The sequence below is a fragment of the Protopterus annectens genome, chromosome 12.part0, assembly GCF_019279795.1.
Source record: "Protopterus annectens isolate FY-2018-M chromosome 12.part0, PAN1.0, whole genome shotgun sequence".
Lineage (NCBI taxonomy): Eukaryota > Metazoa > Chordata > Ceratodontiformes > Protopteridae > Protopterus > Protopterus annectens.
The window spans coordinates 1,507,897,190-1,507,914,231 of NC_056746.1; the positions used below are offsets into that span (position 1 = coordinate 1,507,897,190).

At 43.9% G+C, this 17,042-nt stretch overlaps 1 protein-coding gene across 1 annotated transcript in view; it reads left to right on the forward strand.

The window, feature by feature from the left end:
* Positions 1-17,042, forward strand: part of RHBDF2 (rhomboid 5 homolog 2) — a 1,958,103-nt gene that overhangs the window by 510,720 nt on the left and 1,430,341 nt on the right. Inside the window, exon 7 of the mRNA XM_044089036.1 lies at positions 5,150-5,275. Coding sequence (XP_043944971.1) covers positions 5,150-5,275 — 126 coding nt within the window. The remainder of the gene's footprint in view (positions 1-5,149; positions 5,276-17,042) is intronic.

Genomic DNA, 17,042 nt, shown 5'->3' on the forward strand with positions numbered 1-17,042 from the left:
CCCCTTCCTTCACCATCATCTGCTGGAGGATCCATGGATCCTGGACCCAGTTCCGGACCTTCATTCTTCACTGCAGTCCCTAAAGCTGACTGCTTGGCTAATGCACTTCCCCTATTTGACAGGCTTCATTCATTCTCAGGTGATACAAGACAAATCCTTTTGTCTTCTCACAAGCCATCCACCAGGAAACTATACCGCAGTAAGTGGAACAGGTTCTCAAATGGGCCAATATACAGAAAATCGACCCTTTCCAAGCTCCTTTATCGTCCAGTTTAGAATTTTTGACAAAGATTTTTAAGGAAGGAGCAGCAGCTGCCACAGTTCGAGTCTAGTTAGCTGCCATATCAAATTTCCACCTTGGATCCTTTGGGTTGAATGTTATGGGCCATAAGTTATCTAAGGCTTTTCTTAAAGGTGTTTTTCACATGAGACCTCCTGTCAAAATCCCTTATTCTCCCTGGAATTTGAATTTTATGCAGTCTCAAATAATTCTCCCCCCTTCAAACCAGCATCTTCTTGTGATCTCAAATATTTGTCTTGGAAGACTATATTTCTAGTGGCCATTACTTCTGCCCGCAGAGTGTCAGAACTTCAAGCATTATCTATCAGACCTCCTTACATGATTTTCCATGCTGATAGAGAATCTCTCAGAACAAACCCCTCCTTTTTGCCTAAAGTCCGTTCTGAATCCAATATCAATCAAGTCATTGAGTTGCCAGTCTTTTTTCCCAACCACTCTTAACAAATTGGAATACATGCTGCACAAACTTGATGTACAAAGACGGCTGAGATTTTATCTTGATAGAACTAAGGATATTAGAAAATCAGGTCAACTTTTCCTATCCTTTTCGGACGCCAGAAAAGGTAGTCCAGTGGCTAAAACAACCCTATCTAAATGGTTATCCGATTGTATATCCTTTGTTTATGTGAATGCAAACATACCATTGACACACAGACCTAAGGTTCATTCTACCAGAGCCGTTTCTACATCTTCTGCCTTCCAAGCTAAATTACCCCTTCACAATATTTGTGCTGCAGCCACTTGGTCTAATCTCATACCTTTATCACGCATTACAAGTAGCTAAGGCTTCCAAGGACAGGTCTTCCTTTGGTTCCACGGTACTGAAAAATGTACTTCTATGAGCCACCCAAGATTGAGGGTGCTAGGGACACTTACCCATCAGTGAGAATAAATGGCGACATTTAACAACTTCACATAAAGACGTTATGTACTCACCATAACATTCCATGTGAGTTGTTTATCTCGCCTTTATTCTCACGTCCCTCTCTCCTTCCCCCTCCTGGCTGACAGTTGACTTAGAGGCTAGTACCATCCTGGTTATTCAACATTACTTCCCCTTTGGGAAGTGCTTCCTTGTAGAAAAAGAAAAAAGGTATATATACTCGCAGCAAACAAGATCTGAGGTAATTCCAGCAGTGCATTGTGGGATAAGGGGCTTGGTCTCGAGCTACTGGCAAACCTTGAGCTTTTGCTATAGGCAGTGTCAGAGCCGAGGATCGGCTTCGAACCCATCAGTGAGAATAAAGGCAAGACACATAACTCACATGGAACGTTATGGTGAGTACATAACTTCTTTTTTAAGACGGTCAGCATAGGGCATCTACTTTAGGTCTGTGATTCTTTTAGTGAGGTATTTCTGCGGCATTTCCAGTTGTTGCAGATGTCTTGAGAGGTACATACCAAACGGTGCGTTGTATTCTATAATGTGTCTAATGAGGGATGAGTACAGTGGGACAATGACCTCCTTTTTCCTGGATGAAAAGCCCTTAGTAATGAGGTGTGCCACATAAAAGGATTTCCTGACTGTTGTGGCGATGTGGTTATTGAAGGTGAGACCATTGTCCACCTGTGTCCCTAAGTCTCTTATCACACTTTCGATGTTTATTGTACTTCCACCTATGTGGTAATTCATGGGCACATGTTTTTCCCAAAGGGGATAACTATACATTTCTTGGCATTGAGCTTGAGCCCATGGCTCTGGCACCAAGCATCTGTTTCTTTAAGGCCCTTTCGTAGAATATCCCCATTATTTGGTGATTCAGTAATGGCTCCCAGTTTGCAGTCATCTGCGAACTTTGTTAGCCAGAGTCCCTTAGTGTTGGCCTGTACTTCAGAGAAGTAGATGCCAAACAAGAGCGGTCCCAGGACTGAACCCTGAGGTACTCCACTTGTCTGGAGCGGGATTTGTAGTTGGTTACCTTTACAGTCTAGGTTCTGTCAGTAAGCCAGTTGGCAACTTGTCAAGTGACATGGGGATTAATGCCCAGCTTAGTAAGTTTATCTATGATTCCAGAATGGGGGATGGCGTTGAAGGCCTTGGCGAGGTCCAGATAGGCTGTGTGTACCACCTTACCCTTGTCCTCGACACTGGAGACTGATTTAAAGATGTCGGTCAGGTTCAAGAGACAAGAACGGGCCTTCACGAACCCAAACTGCATGGGATTGTCAATGGCAATTACCACAAGCTTCCCCAGAGACTGATCCTACTCTCACAAGACAAGGGGGAGAGTGATACACTCCCCAGTCTCAAACATATTTAGCTAACTGCCTGGATGATTTAATTATGATTTCTATCAAGTACCTCTTTCATGAAGACATACATTGGGTACCAAAGGGGGCAAGAAAATCTGGTACTAGGAGGTCTTATATTTGCAAATGGAAAAGATTTTCTAGTTGATGCTTGGCCAATAACTACGGCCCTGGCTGTGGTTATGTACCACTGGTGCTTAAATATTTCTGAAGGTTACTATCCTCTGGCCTCTCTTATTCTTCTGTCAAGGCACATCTTGCTTACCATTTCAGCATTTCTGTTCATGGAGCCTTTTAGTATTTCCACCATAGTAAACCAGTTCCAGGCAGTTTAAAGACTTATTTTATTATAGTATTGGCTTCTTCAATGGCATATTGGAAAGGGGTAGACTCTAGAAGGATTTGGGAGGCAGCTACATGGTCTTCTGTACATACCTTTACAAGGCATTACAAACTGGATTCTTTTTCTAGATCCATTCTCCAGGAGCTGTTGGATCCATATTCTTCCTCTTAGGTTGGATAAGCTTTGGTAATCAAACCGTATAGCCTAAACGCTCCTGTAACTGTGTGAATTAAGGACATTGTACAGCTGTATTTAAGTTGCATTTACCACTAACAGTAGCTCTATGAATTCCATACTGCTGCAGTAGCTGTGTCTACCCTCCATCTGCCTACTTCTGTATGTAGTTGATTGTTGGGATACAATGTGTGCTAGTTGTTCAGGATGAGTACGCTCCTTAACTTTTGAGCAAGAAAATCCTGAATAAATCTTCATTCTTACTGCTGATTTACCTCCAAGGCGCTGGCAATCAGCAGTCAGAGTGAAGGTGTGGAAGGGAGCCAGAGATTTTGGAAGCTGTATGGGGTTGTCCAAGGCAGGACACAACTCCTATAGTCTGATGTCAACTGCAGCAGTGAGGAATTCAAACATTGCAAGTGCAAGTTAAACAATTTTACTTTTTATATAGTATTCCAGTGACAGCAGGTGTCAATATTATTCCCTTTTGAACAGGATTAGGAATAGCAAGAAAAAATTAGAAGAAACAGCTGGCTAAAATAAATAAAACCTACATTCACAAATGTTTCTATTTCTCCTACTAGAAGTCTGTGATAAAGAAATAAGAATAATAAATTGGTAAAAAAATTTAAAGAAAAAAAATCAAATTTTGTCTAAAATAGCCGCGATTTTGGACATCCATAACAATGGTGCCACATCAGATGGACAAATATTTCACATTTTACATAAAATACTTACGGTTATGAAGAGCATGTACATCCAAAGTAAGTGGGGGGCTGTGCCCCCCCACACCTCCGCTAACTAAATATACCAACTCTGAGATCGTTCTACAGTATAGGAAACTGCAAAATCTGGCGGATGGCCAAGGGAAATCATTCCCTGCGTTAAATCAGCCATTTGCCATTTTTTGCTTTCGATATTAGAAGATGGATATTTAGGTGTTTAAACATTCAGTCTTCTAATATAGACCCGGAAGTATGCATTAGTTGTATTGCTGCAATTCTTGGACAGTTATGCTTGCATTTTTTTGTGTGCTTTTTCCTTTTTGCCTGCTGACCATCCTGTTTCCCCCAGAAAAACATACCAACTCTATCTCTTACCTGCTGAATTTCACTTGGGCTGTGGGTGGGAGATGTCCAGAGAGGGCTGTTATTTAGGGTAGCCATGAGGGAGTTTTGTGCCTATGCCTCTACCCCACATTTGCTTGCTGAGCTTTTGAAGTGAACACCTCTACATGGCAAGATGTATTCAGCTTACCCACCCACCCCACACACAAACACAAGACCAGGGCCTGTAGGTATTCCTTATCTGTCTGTTTTCGCCTTGACCAAACATGCTGCTTTCGTCCAGTTTGTGATTCTGGCCTTATCCCACAGGCTGGAACTCAAAGGCATCTCTATCTTCTAGCCTCAGCTGGTAGGTGCTCCCTCCAGTCAGCATTCGTCATAGTTGCAGGCCCGGACTATGGAGGCATGTTTTCCCTTGCCCTAACCCCTACCCTTACCCCTCCCAAATGATGTAGGCACTATATCACCGACATGAATCCAGTGCCCTCCCCCTGATAAATGAATGCTGCCAGAAACGCACTGCTGTTAAGCTACCATCCCCAGCTTGGGATTCCAAACCTGTGTCCTCCAGTCAGTGACTTTCCTGCAAAACTGTGCTGGTACTAGAACACTGTCAGGCTGGGAACCTCCCCAGTCTAGAATGGACAAGCTGATCCTGCTGCTTTGACTTTTGTGGATCCAGTACTTAAATTTTGTTCATCTGGGCTGCATTCAGGGTTTTATCATTTCACTCTACAGAGTTAGACTGTAAGTGTCTGTATTTTGAATGGCAGTTATGTTGGAGCTCATCTTCCAAGATCTTCCCTCTAATCAGGCTTTAATAGCTTGAATAATATGGTAATAAATGCAAATGTAGAAAGTTAAAATAAATTAAACTTTATATTGAACTTGCTATATTTAATGTATATATTGGAGTTTAAGCTTGTTTACCTGTATGTACTGAGAGTCATTATTTCAAGGAACAAACCAGCAACATTGGATCATAGAAGCTGAAACTGGTATTTTTATTGTCAGGGTCGGCCTGTTCTGGAAGGCTCTCTTCATAAACCACACTTGAAGAGGAGTTTTGCATACCCAAGTTGTTTTGATGAGGATACAGTGGACGCTGCCGATACTCTGGACTCATCATTTTTTAACAAGGTAAGTAGTAAGTATGGTAATTTGTGTTGTGTATTATACATTTTTCCTTTCACTTCAAAGTAATGTAAAAAAAAAAGGTGTGTTCAGTAACATCCAAAACATAATGGCACCTTTCATGTGGTGTAAAATATTAAGCAGTTGTGCAGAACTGAAGAATGTGTGGTTCGGGTGCCAAGCCCTTCAGAGTTTTCCCACTTGCTCCTGTTGTGAACATTCGAGGATCACTGTTTGGCTAAAGCTGTTTCATTGCTGGGCAGATAAGTTCCCATCGCGGGGGGGGGGATTTTTTATGGCAGGAACTGACCTGTTTTAGTTGTTGTGTCTTTCGGCTTTTCCCGGTTAAGGGTCGCCATAGCGGAATTCTGGTCCACTAATGATTGGCAGTGGATTTTTACATGCCGAGTTGCCAGCCCTGACACAAAACCTTCATTGAAAGTACATCCATTTTTCCTTGGTAAAAGTTGTTCATTTTTGGGGCTGAGGAAAATGCATTAAATGCTTTTCACCATGTTTTTGGTTGAAAAATGGAGTTCTTTAAGTACTTGTCTGTGTTACTGATGACTGTTGCCAGTCTTCTCTGGGAATCCGGCATATTTTTCTACTTTACTATGAACGGCCTACCAGATGTTCTTCATCTCACATTGCTGCAGTCCTTACACTTGGGTAGTCCGCTGTCCTCGGTCGGCCCGAATATCAAAGTATAAGGCTGACGTCGGTCAAGGCGCATTTGACTGACATCAGGACGTCAGGGTACAAATGCGCATGACCGACGTCATATCCTCAGTCTTTTTTGCCGCATGGTCCGATGCAGAAGCAGCATTGTAAGTGCCGGTTGGCGTTCTGAGATTTTTCGATTTCGAAGTTTCAGACCGAGTTCAAAGTTGGCTAAGTACCCCGTTGGGGAATATTTTAGTTTTTCTTGCCTCAGTGATTTACCGGATGTCAGAAAAAGTCAATAATTGCATTTCTTGTGGGAAACAGATACCGCATAGAGATTATCATACTTTGTGTATTCCTTGTTTAGGGCCTGAGCACGACGTTGTTGGGTGTCGCTCTTGTGCTAGATTCAATAAACGCACTATAAAGAGAAGGTTGGATTGTGCCAGGTTAGTCTTTGGGAAGCGGTGCAATTATAAAATGCCGTCGGATACTCCGGCGCTTCTTCGAAGAAGTGCAAGGACAAAGCAGTTAAGCCTAGGCTAGAAGAACCGTCTGTACCGGACGCCGGTTCTTTAGAGGTGTCGGTGGAGCCGGTGGCGCCACCGGAGGTTTCTTTGGGTTCCCAGGGAGAGACTTTGTTATTGCAAGATGTGGCCTCTCAGGAGGCAGGTCAGGCTGAAGGGGCTTCTCAGGTTACTGTACTCCCCTCCCTTCCTAGGGTGGCTTGGCCCTCTCCTTCTGTTTCCAAGGCTTCTCCCAGAGGCAGGCCAGGTTCAGCTTCAGTTGGTGTCACCCCTAGTTCTTCTGGAACTGTGCCCAAGAAGCATATGCTTAAAATGGCAGAAGATTTGATTTCTTTGATTAGGGGTTCTTTGCCCCCTCCTGATAAGAGACCTAGGGTGGAGCCTGAGCCAGGGAGTTTTGAGCAGGCTTCGGATGTTTCAGAGTCTTGGCTGAAGACTTGCAGGAGTATTCTCCTTATTCTGACTCTGATGTGGATGATTCTACTCCTTCTGCTTCTCCTCCTGAGGATTTTTCTTTCTCGGAAACTCTTCATTCTATGAGGGAGCATTTTAAGTGGGAAGGTCAGGACTTCTCTGATTCCAGGAAAAGGCTTAGAGAATTTTTGTTTTTACCCCAGCATAGGCCTTTGGCTATACCTCCTGTTTTAGATGTGGTGGAAGATGTTTTTGCAGAGGCTTCTCTTAATCCTGATTCTTTACCTCCTGCTCCTGTTAAACCGGATAGATATTACAGGGTGCCTGAAGCTCATAACTATCTTTTTAAGAGTCCTAGGGCAGACCCAGAAACTGTTAGTCAGGGGCCTAAAGGTGTTAAGGCTTCTGTTGTCAAGAATCCGGTTCCTTCAGACAGAGGCCAAGGCTTTGGATAGATGGGGAAAGAAAGTTTATACTTCTTCCACTCTAGCTATGAGGGCTTTGAATTGCCAGTTTCACATGTTAAAATACCAAAACTATCTCCTTTCACAATTGAAGTCTAAGGTTGATGCTCTGGCGGAAGGTATTGATTGTAAAGAGTTGCAAGATTTAGTACATGTTTCTGAACAGGTGGGTAAGCATTCTTTGCAATGTGGTTTTGATGCTGTACAGGCCTCGTCTAGGGTGGCTGCCACTGGGTCAGTTCTTCGCAGGCACGCCTGGCTGAGGATCAGAATTTATCTGACCATGTTAAATCACGGATTTTAGATGCTCCTTTACAATCTGATGTGTTGTTTGGTTCTCCTGTTGAGACAGTCTTAAAGAAAATGGAAGACAAGGCTAAGTCTGTGCAGACTGTTAAAGATTTTTTGCAGGTTCAGCCTCCAAAGTTTAGTAGAAATTGGCCTACTAAGGGGTGGATGTATCCTTCTTATGATTCCCAGTCTAGGGGTAGATCTAGACGTGGTAGGGCAGAGCTCAGGGCTCTTTCAGGCCTAGAACAGGAGTTCTCCTGCACAGTCTTCAGGTGAGGGCAGGGGTCAGTCCTTTCGTAAACAGACCCAATGACCTACCTTTTCAGCTGCCAGAGCCTTCTCGTCTGGCAGCACCTTTGGGAGGAAGGTTGGCACTTTTCAAAGAAAATTGGAGTTTAATTACCCAAGACAGATGGGTATTGGATATCATACACCACCGTTACAGGTTTTATTTCCATACCTTGCCTCCTTTCAAAGGCATGCCAGACGTTCCTCCTCCACAAAGAATAGAGGCTCACAAGCAAATTTCTCTGTTACTCCAAATAGGGGCCATTCAGCCGGTCCCTATGCCAGAAGTGGGCCTAGGATTTTATTCTCGCCTGTTCCTAGTACCAAAGAAAGGGAACACGTGGAGACCAATTTTGGACTTATCTATCCTCAACACTTATCTGGACATTCCCAAGTTCAAAATGTTGACGTTACAGCAGCTTTTACCTCTGCTTGGCAAAGATCATTGGATGGTAACTTTAGATCTCAAGGAGGCTTATCTTCATGTTCCTATCAGACTAAGTTGCAGGAAGTATCTGCGTTTTCGAACTGGGACTTCTCATTATCAGTTCTCTGCATTGCCCTTTGGCTTATCTACTGCGCCCAGAGTGTTCACGAACGTTCTGGCTCCAGTGATAGCTTTCCTCAGGTTAAAAGGAATACAGATTTATCCCTATTTGGACGATTGCCTGATTCTGGCTCAAGAAAGGGACGAGCTTCTTCATCATTTGGATTATGTGATAGCAGTGCTAAGATGCCTGGGGTATTCTGTGAACGAAATAAAGTCCAGTCTAGTACCCTCTCAAGACATGTGCTTTCTGGGTGTGAGACTGAATACAGCATCCTAGATGGCCTTTTTGACCCCGGACAAACAAAAGAGTCTTTCCCTTTACTTTCATCAGTTGTCTCATCAGTCCGGGCTGACTGCAAGGACAGTCCTTCAAGCCTTAGGGTTCATGGCATCTTGTATTCTGGTGCTTCCCAATGCCAAACTGCATATGAGGAAGCTACAATGGTATCTCAAAAATGTATGGACACAGCACTGCCAGGATTTGGACACTGTCATTCAAATAATACCTTGCATTCAAAAGGAATTTTTGTGGTGGGCTCAGGAATGTCACCTAAACAAGGGACTCTCTGTGACCCGGCCAGAGGCGAGTCAGATTCTAACGACAGATGCCTCAGACAAAGCTTGGGGAGCTCATCTGAATGGAAAGTGGATACAAGACAAGTGGCCTGCCAGACTACAACATCTACATATCAACTTGAAAGAGATGTTAGCAGTCCAGTTTGCATTAATAGCTTTCAAGGATTTACTTCTTCCAGGGCAGGTGTTGATTCTAACAGACAACACAACTGTCATGTGGTACATCAACAAGCAAGGCGGAACACATTCTTACCCTCTATGCAGGCAAGCAATGATTTTGTGGGAGACTGCTCTCAGTTTACAGCTAAATCTTCAGGCAAGGTTTCTGCGGAGCACAGAACTCCTTAGCAGATGTGTTGAGCAGACAAATTATGGATCCCCACGAGTGGAAATTGGATCCTCATATATTTCAGAAATTGACAGTGTCATGGGGAACTCCAGACATAGATCTGTTCGCTTCCCCACTAAACCACCAGCTGCCAAAGTTTTGCACAAAAGGTTTCATCCCACAGCTTGGAAAGTGGATGCTCTTTCTTTCAATTGGAGCAATCTTCATGTGTATGCCTTTCCGCCTCTGCCTCTCCTCCCAAAGGTACTACTAAAGGCCAGACAAGACAAGCCAAGGATGATTTTGATAGCTCCAGATTGGCCTCGACAGCATTGGTACCCATTACTGAGGAGCCTGGTACGGAAGCCTCCATGGCCTTTGCCTTCGATTCCACACCTGTTGTCTCAGGAGGACAGTCATTTGCTCAATGTCAAGCTTCACTCTCTGCACCTAACAGCCTGGCATATTCTGTTTTGAACCATAGCGGGCCTCCACTTCCACAACAAGTTTTGAATGTTATTTTGGAAGCCAGAAGGCCTAGTACAAGGAAAGTGTACGCAGACAAATGGAAGAGATTTTTGTTTTGGAGTGCAGCAAAGGATTTTGATGTTTCTGGGCCTAATTTAAGTGTGGCTCTTCAATATCTTACTGAGTTACTGGACAAAGGTTTGTCGTCCTCTTCTATTAAGGTTCATGCTGCAGCAATTTCGGCTCACTATGATTGTGACCCACCATTGTTTTCTCATCCTTTGTTCAAGCAATTTCTTAGAGGGGCAAAGAATATAAGACCCCCACGAAGAGCTCCTACTCCTGCTTGGGATCTCAATTTTGTGTTGGAGAAACTCACTCTACAACCTTTTGAGCCTGCAGCTACTGCTGAATTAAAGTTTTTATCATGGAAGACTGCTTTTTTGTTGGCTATTACCTCTGCAAGAAGGGTTTCTGAGTTGCAGGCCCTTATGGCAGTTGAGCCTTTCTTAATTTTCCATAAGGATAGGGTATCTTTACGTACTAATCCTTCCTTTATGCCTAAAGTGGTTTCTAGTGTGGCTTTAAACCAAACTATTCATTTGCCTACCTTTTATGCAAATCCCCAAAATAAAGGGGAAAAGATTTTGCACACTTTAGATGTACACAGGCAGTTGCGTTATTATTTGGACAGAACTAAAGGGTTCAGGCAGTCTCAGCAGTTATTTGTTTCTTTTGCTTTGAGTTCTCAGGGCAAGCCTGTGTCAAAACAAACTATTTCTAAGTGGATTGGGTTTTGCATTGCTTTCTGTTATTCCCATCATGGCAAGGAAGTTCCAGCTGGGATTAGGCCTCATTCCACTAGGGCTACTGCCACTTCAACAGCTTTTTGAGAGGGGTGGCAACTAAGGATATTTTGGAGGCAGCTACTTGGAGTTCAGTGCATACTTTTTCCAGGCATTATCACCTACCACTTTACTCTAAATCCAGGGCTGGTTTTGCCTCTGCTGTTTTGCAGGGCATTTTAGCAGCTCCTGCTTCCTTATAATTTGGCCATCCTCCCTTTCCTCTGCTTTGGGATTCTACCCAAGTGTAAGGACTGCAGCAATGTGAGATGAAGAACATAGTACAGTTTTGTACCTACCATAAATGTAGATGTTCGAAGATCCACATTGCTGCAGTCCAATTACTCCCTCCTTCCCCTCTGTTGTTAGAGGCGGTTGTGTGGGTTGGGTGGTCAATTGGGTATATATTGTCTATTGTATATATTGTACATATTTTTAGTGCTAGGATGGTTGGTTGTTGGTTTGCTGTCTTTTGGTTTTTGACCTTTATTTTTAGGGTCTTCTGAGATCTGGGGCAAGAAAAGACTGAGGATATGACGTCGGTCATGCGCATTTGTACCCTGACGTCCTGATGTCAGTCAAATGTGCCTTGACCGACGTCAGCCTTATACTTTGATATTCGGGCCGACCGAGGACAGCGGACTACCCAAGTGTAAGGACTGCAGCAATGTGGATCTTCGAACATCTACATTTATGGTAGGTACAAAACTGTACTTTTCTTGGTTATTCATTCTTCCAGTCACACAATGAAAATATTAACCAGCAGCCTTTACTACTTCAGCAGGTTACTAAAGTGCCTCAGCTGCAGATGGGTGACTCGTATGTGGCCATTTCTACCTCATCAAGACTATTCATTGTTTTGCTTCATTCCTTCTCGTGTAGTCTGTACGGTCACCATGGACAAGAGGGTTAGAGATGTGTTCTCTGCGGCTGTTGTCTGTAGTTGGCTGGCAGGGGAGAACCTTTCTTGCCGGTCTTGGAAGAAGGAGCAGGGAATACCCCTTTGCCTAGCCAGACTTGAATACCTGTCCTTAAGGAGGTTTATGCCTATTAAAGTTAGGTCTGCTTCTGTAGAAATTCCTGTCCAAAAGAAGCAAAATGTTAAGACATTTGTCTTCTGTGTCAGCTACTTTGGACAGATGTGATAGGGTTTAGCTTAAGTGTTTAGTTCAGACTGTTTCTGGTAAAAGAAAAAGGGATTCTTAATTTTCTAAGTATGTTCAAGAGTTTAAGCCCCAAAATGATTGTGAGGGACGACTGTTTGTTCTCCTTAGGTTTCTGTTTCTGTGGAAAGTGTGGCTTCTGACGGTCCTTTTAAAGGATTCTATTTTTCTGAAAATGTCTAGAAAGCGTAATTTTTTTTTTCAATGAGAACATGATATTTAACGGTTTCTTAATGTGATGTACTGCAACTGGAATGACATGAACTTATGACAGTTTCTCTCTTTCTTCCAGTTTTGGAAGATGTATTTATTACATCCTGTAACTTTCCTGACCGACAGCCTCTTGCCCAAGGAAAACGGATATATTGTATGAAGTTCCTCAGTCTTATAAGTTTTGTTTATTTGACATTTGTTGACCGGGAACGTCTGACTGAGCTTGCACCCTTTTTCAGCAGAGGCCCGGGGAGAAAAGCTCTGCAAAGTATTGCATACACCATAAAATGTTTATAATGCTTGAGTTCCCACTTGTAGCATGAGAGTTTAAAAGGTGTTTTCAGATCAGACCCTGGAATGATTTTCTCTGGTAAGCCCACATCTGGTTAATGCCATTCCTTCCCCTTCTGGCAATGATGAGAAAGCTTTTGATAGATTTGAGGGGACAAGTGTGTTCTTCCTCAAAACTTAGAATTGTCTGCTGTCAAGCTCACATGTTTACGTTTATGCTTGCCTCTTTAGAGAACGTGGCGTCTTTTCCCTCATCTGAGAAAAACACTTATTTGTAGAGTTTTTTTTGCTTCTATGTCTTCAGTAGTTACCCACTCTTTGAAGTGCATTTATGATATAGCTAATGCCACTTCCAAGGCTGCTGCCACTGGAACTGTTAAGGAGTTTTTTTTTGGTTGCTTACTCAAAATTTTCCTGAAAATGTTAAAGCTGAAATTTTGAATGGCAGGTAGTTTTTGAACCATCTGCTGCAGAGGTCCTTAAAAGTTTCAGAGAAGCAAGCTGACTCAGGGAATTTTACTGATTTTTCCAGCCTTCCTTCTCCAAGCTTGTCAAGGAGTTTAATGCTAACTTTGCAACCTTTTAGACAAAACAAAATAAGCAACACAGCCTCACACAATGAAGAGTTCATCCAGGCCAAAAACTCGCACTACGCCTAGAAAACAGATGACCAAACAGCAGGTTCAGGCCCATATCCCTCAAAAACAAATGCTTAGAATGGCTGAAGACCTTGTTACCTTAATTAGGGGAAGCCAGCCTTCCCCCTCTAAGAGACCTAGAACTGATTTTCCTTGATTGTTCTGATCAGGAATCTGATTTTTCTGCTCCTCCTGATTACCAGGATTTGCCCGTATCTACTTATGAGGATTCTAATGCAGAGGATTCCATTCCCTCTGCTTCCCCTCCAGAAGATTTTTCTTTCGGTGAAACCTTGCATACTCTTAGGGGGCATTTCCGCTGGGAAAGCCAGGATTACTCTTGAGTCCAAAAAGAGGCTTAGGGAATTCTTACTCCTACCTCAGCACAGGCATTTAGCTCTCCCTCCTGTTCTGGACATTGTAGATGATGCTTTCTTGGACTCTAGCCTTACCCAGACACTTCACCTCCAGCTCCCAGAAAACCTGACTGGTACTACAGAGTACCCGACTCTCACAAGTTCCTGTTCAAGAATCCTCCTGTGGATCCAGAGACCATTTCCCAAGGACCAAAAGGCATTAAGGCTACTGCTGCCAAAAATCCTACCCCTTCTGATAGAGATTCTAGAGCCTTGGACAGATGAGGTAAGAAGGTATACACTTCTGCTACTTTGGCCATTAGGGATTTAAATTGCCAGTTTCATATGTTAAAGTATCAGCAGCATATTGTGGGACTACTTAGACAGAAAATGATGTTGATTCCTGACTCTGCTGAACACAAAGAATTGCAAGATTTAGTGCATTCTGCAGAACAAGTTGGTAAACGTACTTTGCAATGTGGTTTTGATGCTTTAGAAGCATCTTGCAGGGCTGCTGTCACTGGGTCTACTTAGAAGGCATGCTTGGCTTAAGGAACAAAACTTGCCAGATCATGTTAAAGCTAAATTACGGGATGCTCCCTTAAACTAAGACCGCCTTTTTGGCAACAAAGCAGAAGTCCTCAAAAGGATGGAGGAAAAAGCTAAATCTATACAAACTATTAAAAATTTCCTGCAAGTACAGCCTCCCAGATTCAGTAGGCATTGGCCTTCAAAGAACTGGTCCATTCCAGTCCCTTCCAGGCCTTCTCAGTCCAAACCCAGGAACAGCAGACCACCTAGGCTACAGTCTGACTACCCACAGGTCTAAGCAGTGGGGGGCTCCCACTTCCAAAGCAGGGAGTAGTAAACCACCCCCCTATGGAAAAAAGGCACAATGACTTAACCTTAAACCTTCCAAGTCTTGCTCAACTACCTGCTCCCTTAGGAGGAAAGCTCGCCCTTCATGCAAAAAACTGGGAACTCATTACCCAGGACAAATGGGTTTTGAACAGTTTCCCAAGGATACAGATTCCACTTCCACACACTACCAACCCCAAATGGTTGGCCAGACCTACCCCCAAATCAATGGGCGGAGGCCCAACAGCAGGTTCTATCTCTGCTCAGTATCAGGGCTATTCAGCCTGTCCCAGCAAAACAAAGGGGGCAAGGTTTTTATTCAAGACTTTTTCTGGTACCCAGAAAAGACAACTCCTGGCGTCCTATCATGGACCTCTCTATTCTGAACACCTTTCTGGTGGTTCCAAAATTCAAAATGCTAACTCTTCAACAGCTTCTTCCTATGCTAGCCATGGATGCCTGGCTGGCAACCCTAGACTTAAAGGAAGCTTACCTGCACATCCCAATAAGAGAATCCTGCAGACAATACCTACGTTTCAGGGTGGGCTTCATGCACTTTCAGTTCTCTGCACTTCCCTTTGGCTTATCTACTGTGCCCAGGGTGTTCACAAAAGTGTCTAGCTCCCGCCATTGCATTTTGCAAACAGAGAATTATTCACATTTACCCATACTTGGATGATTGTCTGATTCAGGCAGAAAGTCAAGACTTGCTATTTCAACACCTGGCATTCATAAAGACTTCTAACCTCACTGGGTACACCATCAATGAAAAGAAATCTCACCTAGTACCCTGCCAACAGATTGTATTCCTGGGAGCAAGCTTGAACACAACTTCCCAGATGGCATTCCTCACTCTGGAGAAACAAGTTTATTTGACAACCTACTTCAAACTATTGGCCACAAAACCCCAGCTGTCTGCAAGGAAAATACTGCATGCTCTGGGGTTCATGGTCTCTTGCATTCTACTAATTCCGTATGCAAGACTGCATATGAGGAAACTCCGATGGTATCTAAAAAGCCTATGGTGTCAACATTCTCAGGACCTGGAAACAATGATTTCTATCATTCCTTGTATAAAGGCAGAATTCCTCTGGTGGGCAGAGACCTGCTACTACAACAAGGGACTCCCTTTCACTCTACCCCCTGCTGCCTAAACCCTAACAGATGCATCAGACTATGAATGGGAGGCTCACATACAGGGCAGTGCATTCAGGGCAAATGGAACCTGAGCAGATGCACCTGCATATCAATCAAAAAGAAATGGTAGCTGTACAGAATGCTCTGACAGCCTTCAAAGACAGTATTCTTCCAGGCCAACTATTGGTAAAGACAGACAACACCGCAGTTATGTGGTACATAAGCAGGGGGGAACCCACTCGTACTCTCTCTGCAGACTAGCCATGGCTCTGTGGGACACAGCCTTGAGCTACCAAGTACACCGACGAGCACAATTCCTGCCAGGAAAACTAAATTCACCGGCAGACAACTTAAGCAGAAATCTCATTAACCCACACGAATGGAAACTAGACCTCAAAATATTCAACCTCTTGAGGAACAAATGGGGGACTCCAGAGGTAGACCTGTTTGCCTCCCCTCATGGGGGACTCCAGAGGTAGACCTGTTTGCCTCCCCTCAGAACTACCAATTGAACAAATTCTGCACAAGAAATCCCCACAGTCAAGCTTGGAAAGTGGATGGCCCTGTCCTTTACCTGGGAAGGCCTCTCAGTTTATGCCTTTCCCCCTCTGCCTCTCCTCTCGAAGGTTCTACTAAAGATCAAACAGGAGATGCCAAGGACAGTACTGATTGCACCAGACTGGCCACGCCAGCACTGGTATCCCCTCTTGCGCAGTATGGCACTACTACAACCATGGCAACTGCCTCAGACCACTTTCCTGCTGTCCCAGCAGGCGGGCCAGATTCTGCACCCTCAGCTTCAAACCCTGAACCTTGCAGCCTGGCTAATTCCTTGAGGTCTCCTCTAGCATCCCTCAGTAAGCAGGTGCTGGATGCCATTCTGGAGGCAAGGAGACCTAGTACTAGTAAATCCTATGCTGAAAAGTGGAAAAGATACTGTTCCTGGAGCCAGGTTCAGGGGATGGGCACAACAGTGCCCAGCTTACCTCATATTCTACAGTACTTAACAGAAATGCTCCACTAGGGCCTATCCTTCTCGTCAATTAAAATTCATGCCTCTTCTATTTCAGCACATAATACTGTGCCACCCCTCTTCTCTCACCCATTGCTAAAGCAATTCCTTAGAGGGGCCGAAAATTTAAGACCCCTCCAGGAGAGCACCCACTCCACCCTGGGACCTTAACTTTGTATAGGAAAAGCTCACCCCCCCCCCCCTTTTGAGCCAGTTGCTACAGTAGGGTTGAAATTCCTTTCTTGGAAAACAGCCTTCCTTCTAGCCATCACTTCAGCAAGAAGAGTGTCTGAATTACAGGTCCTCATGGATGGCAGTGGAACCCTTCATTATCTTCCATGCGGACAGGGTTTTCCATAGGACTAAAGCCTTACTTTATGCCCAACATGGATGGTGTCTACTGTGGCCCTAAATCAGTCCATTCATTTGCCTACTTTTTCCCCCCTAATCCACAAAACAAAGGGGAAAGAATACTGCACTCTCTAGACGTGCACAGACAACTTAGATTCTATTTGGACAGGACTAAGCCTATCAGAAAATCTGAACAGCTGCTAGTTAGCTTTGCTGCAGGGGCAGAGGAGAAGACCATTTCAAAGCAAACCATTTCCAAATGGATAGCCCATTGCATTCATTTCTGCTACAAGCACCATGGAAAACCTACCCCACTGGGGATAAAATCCCATTCCACTAG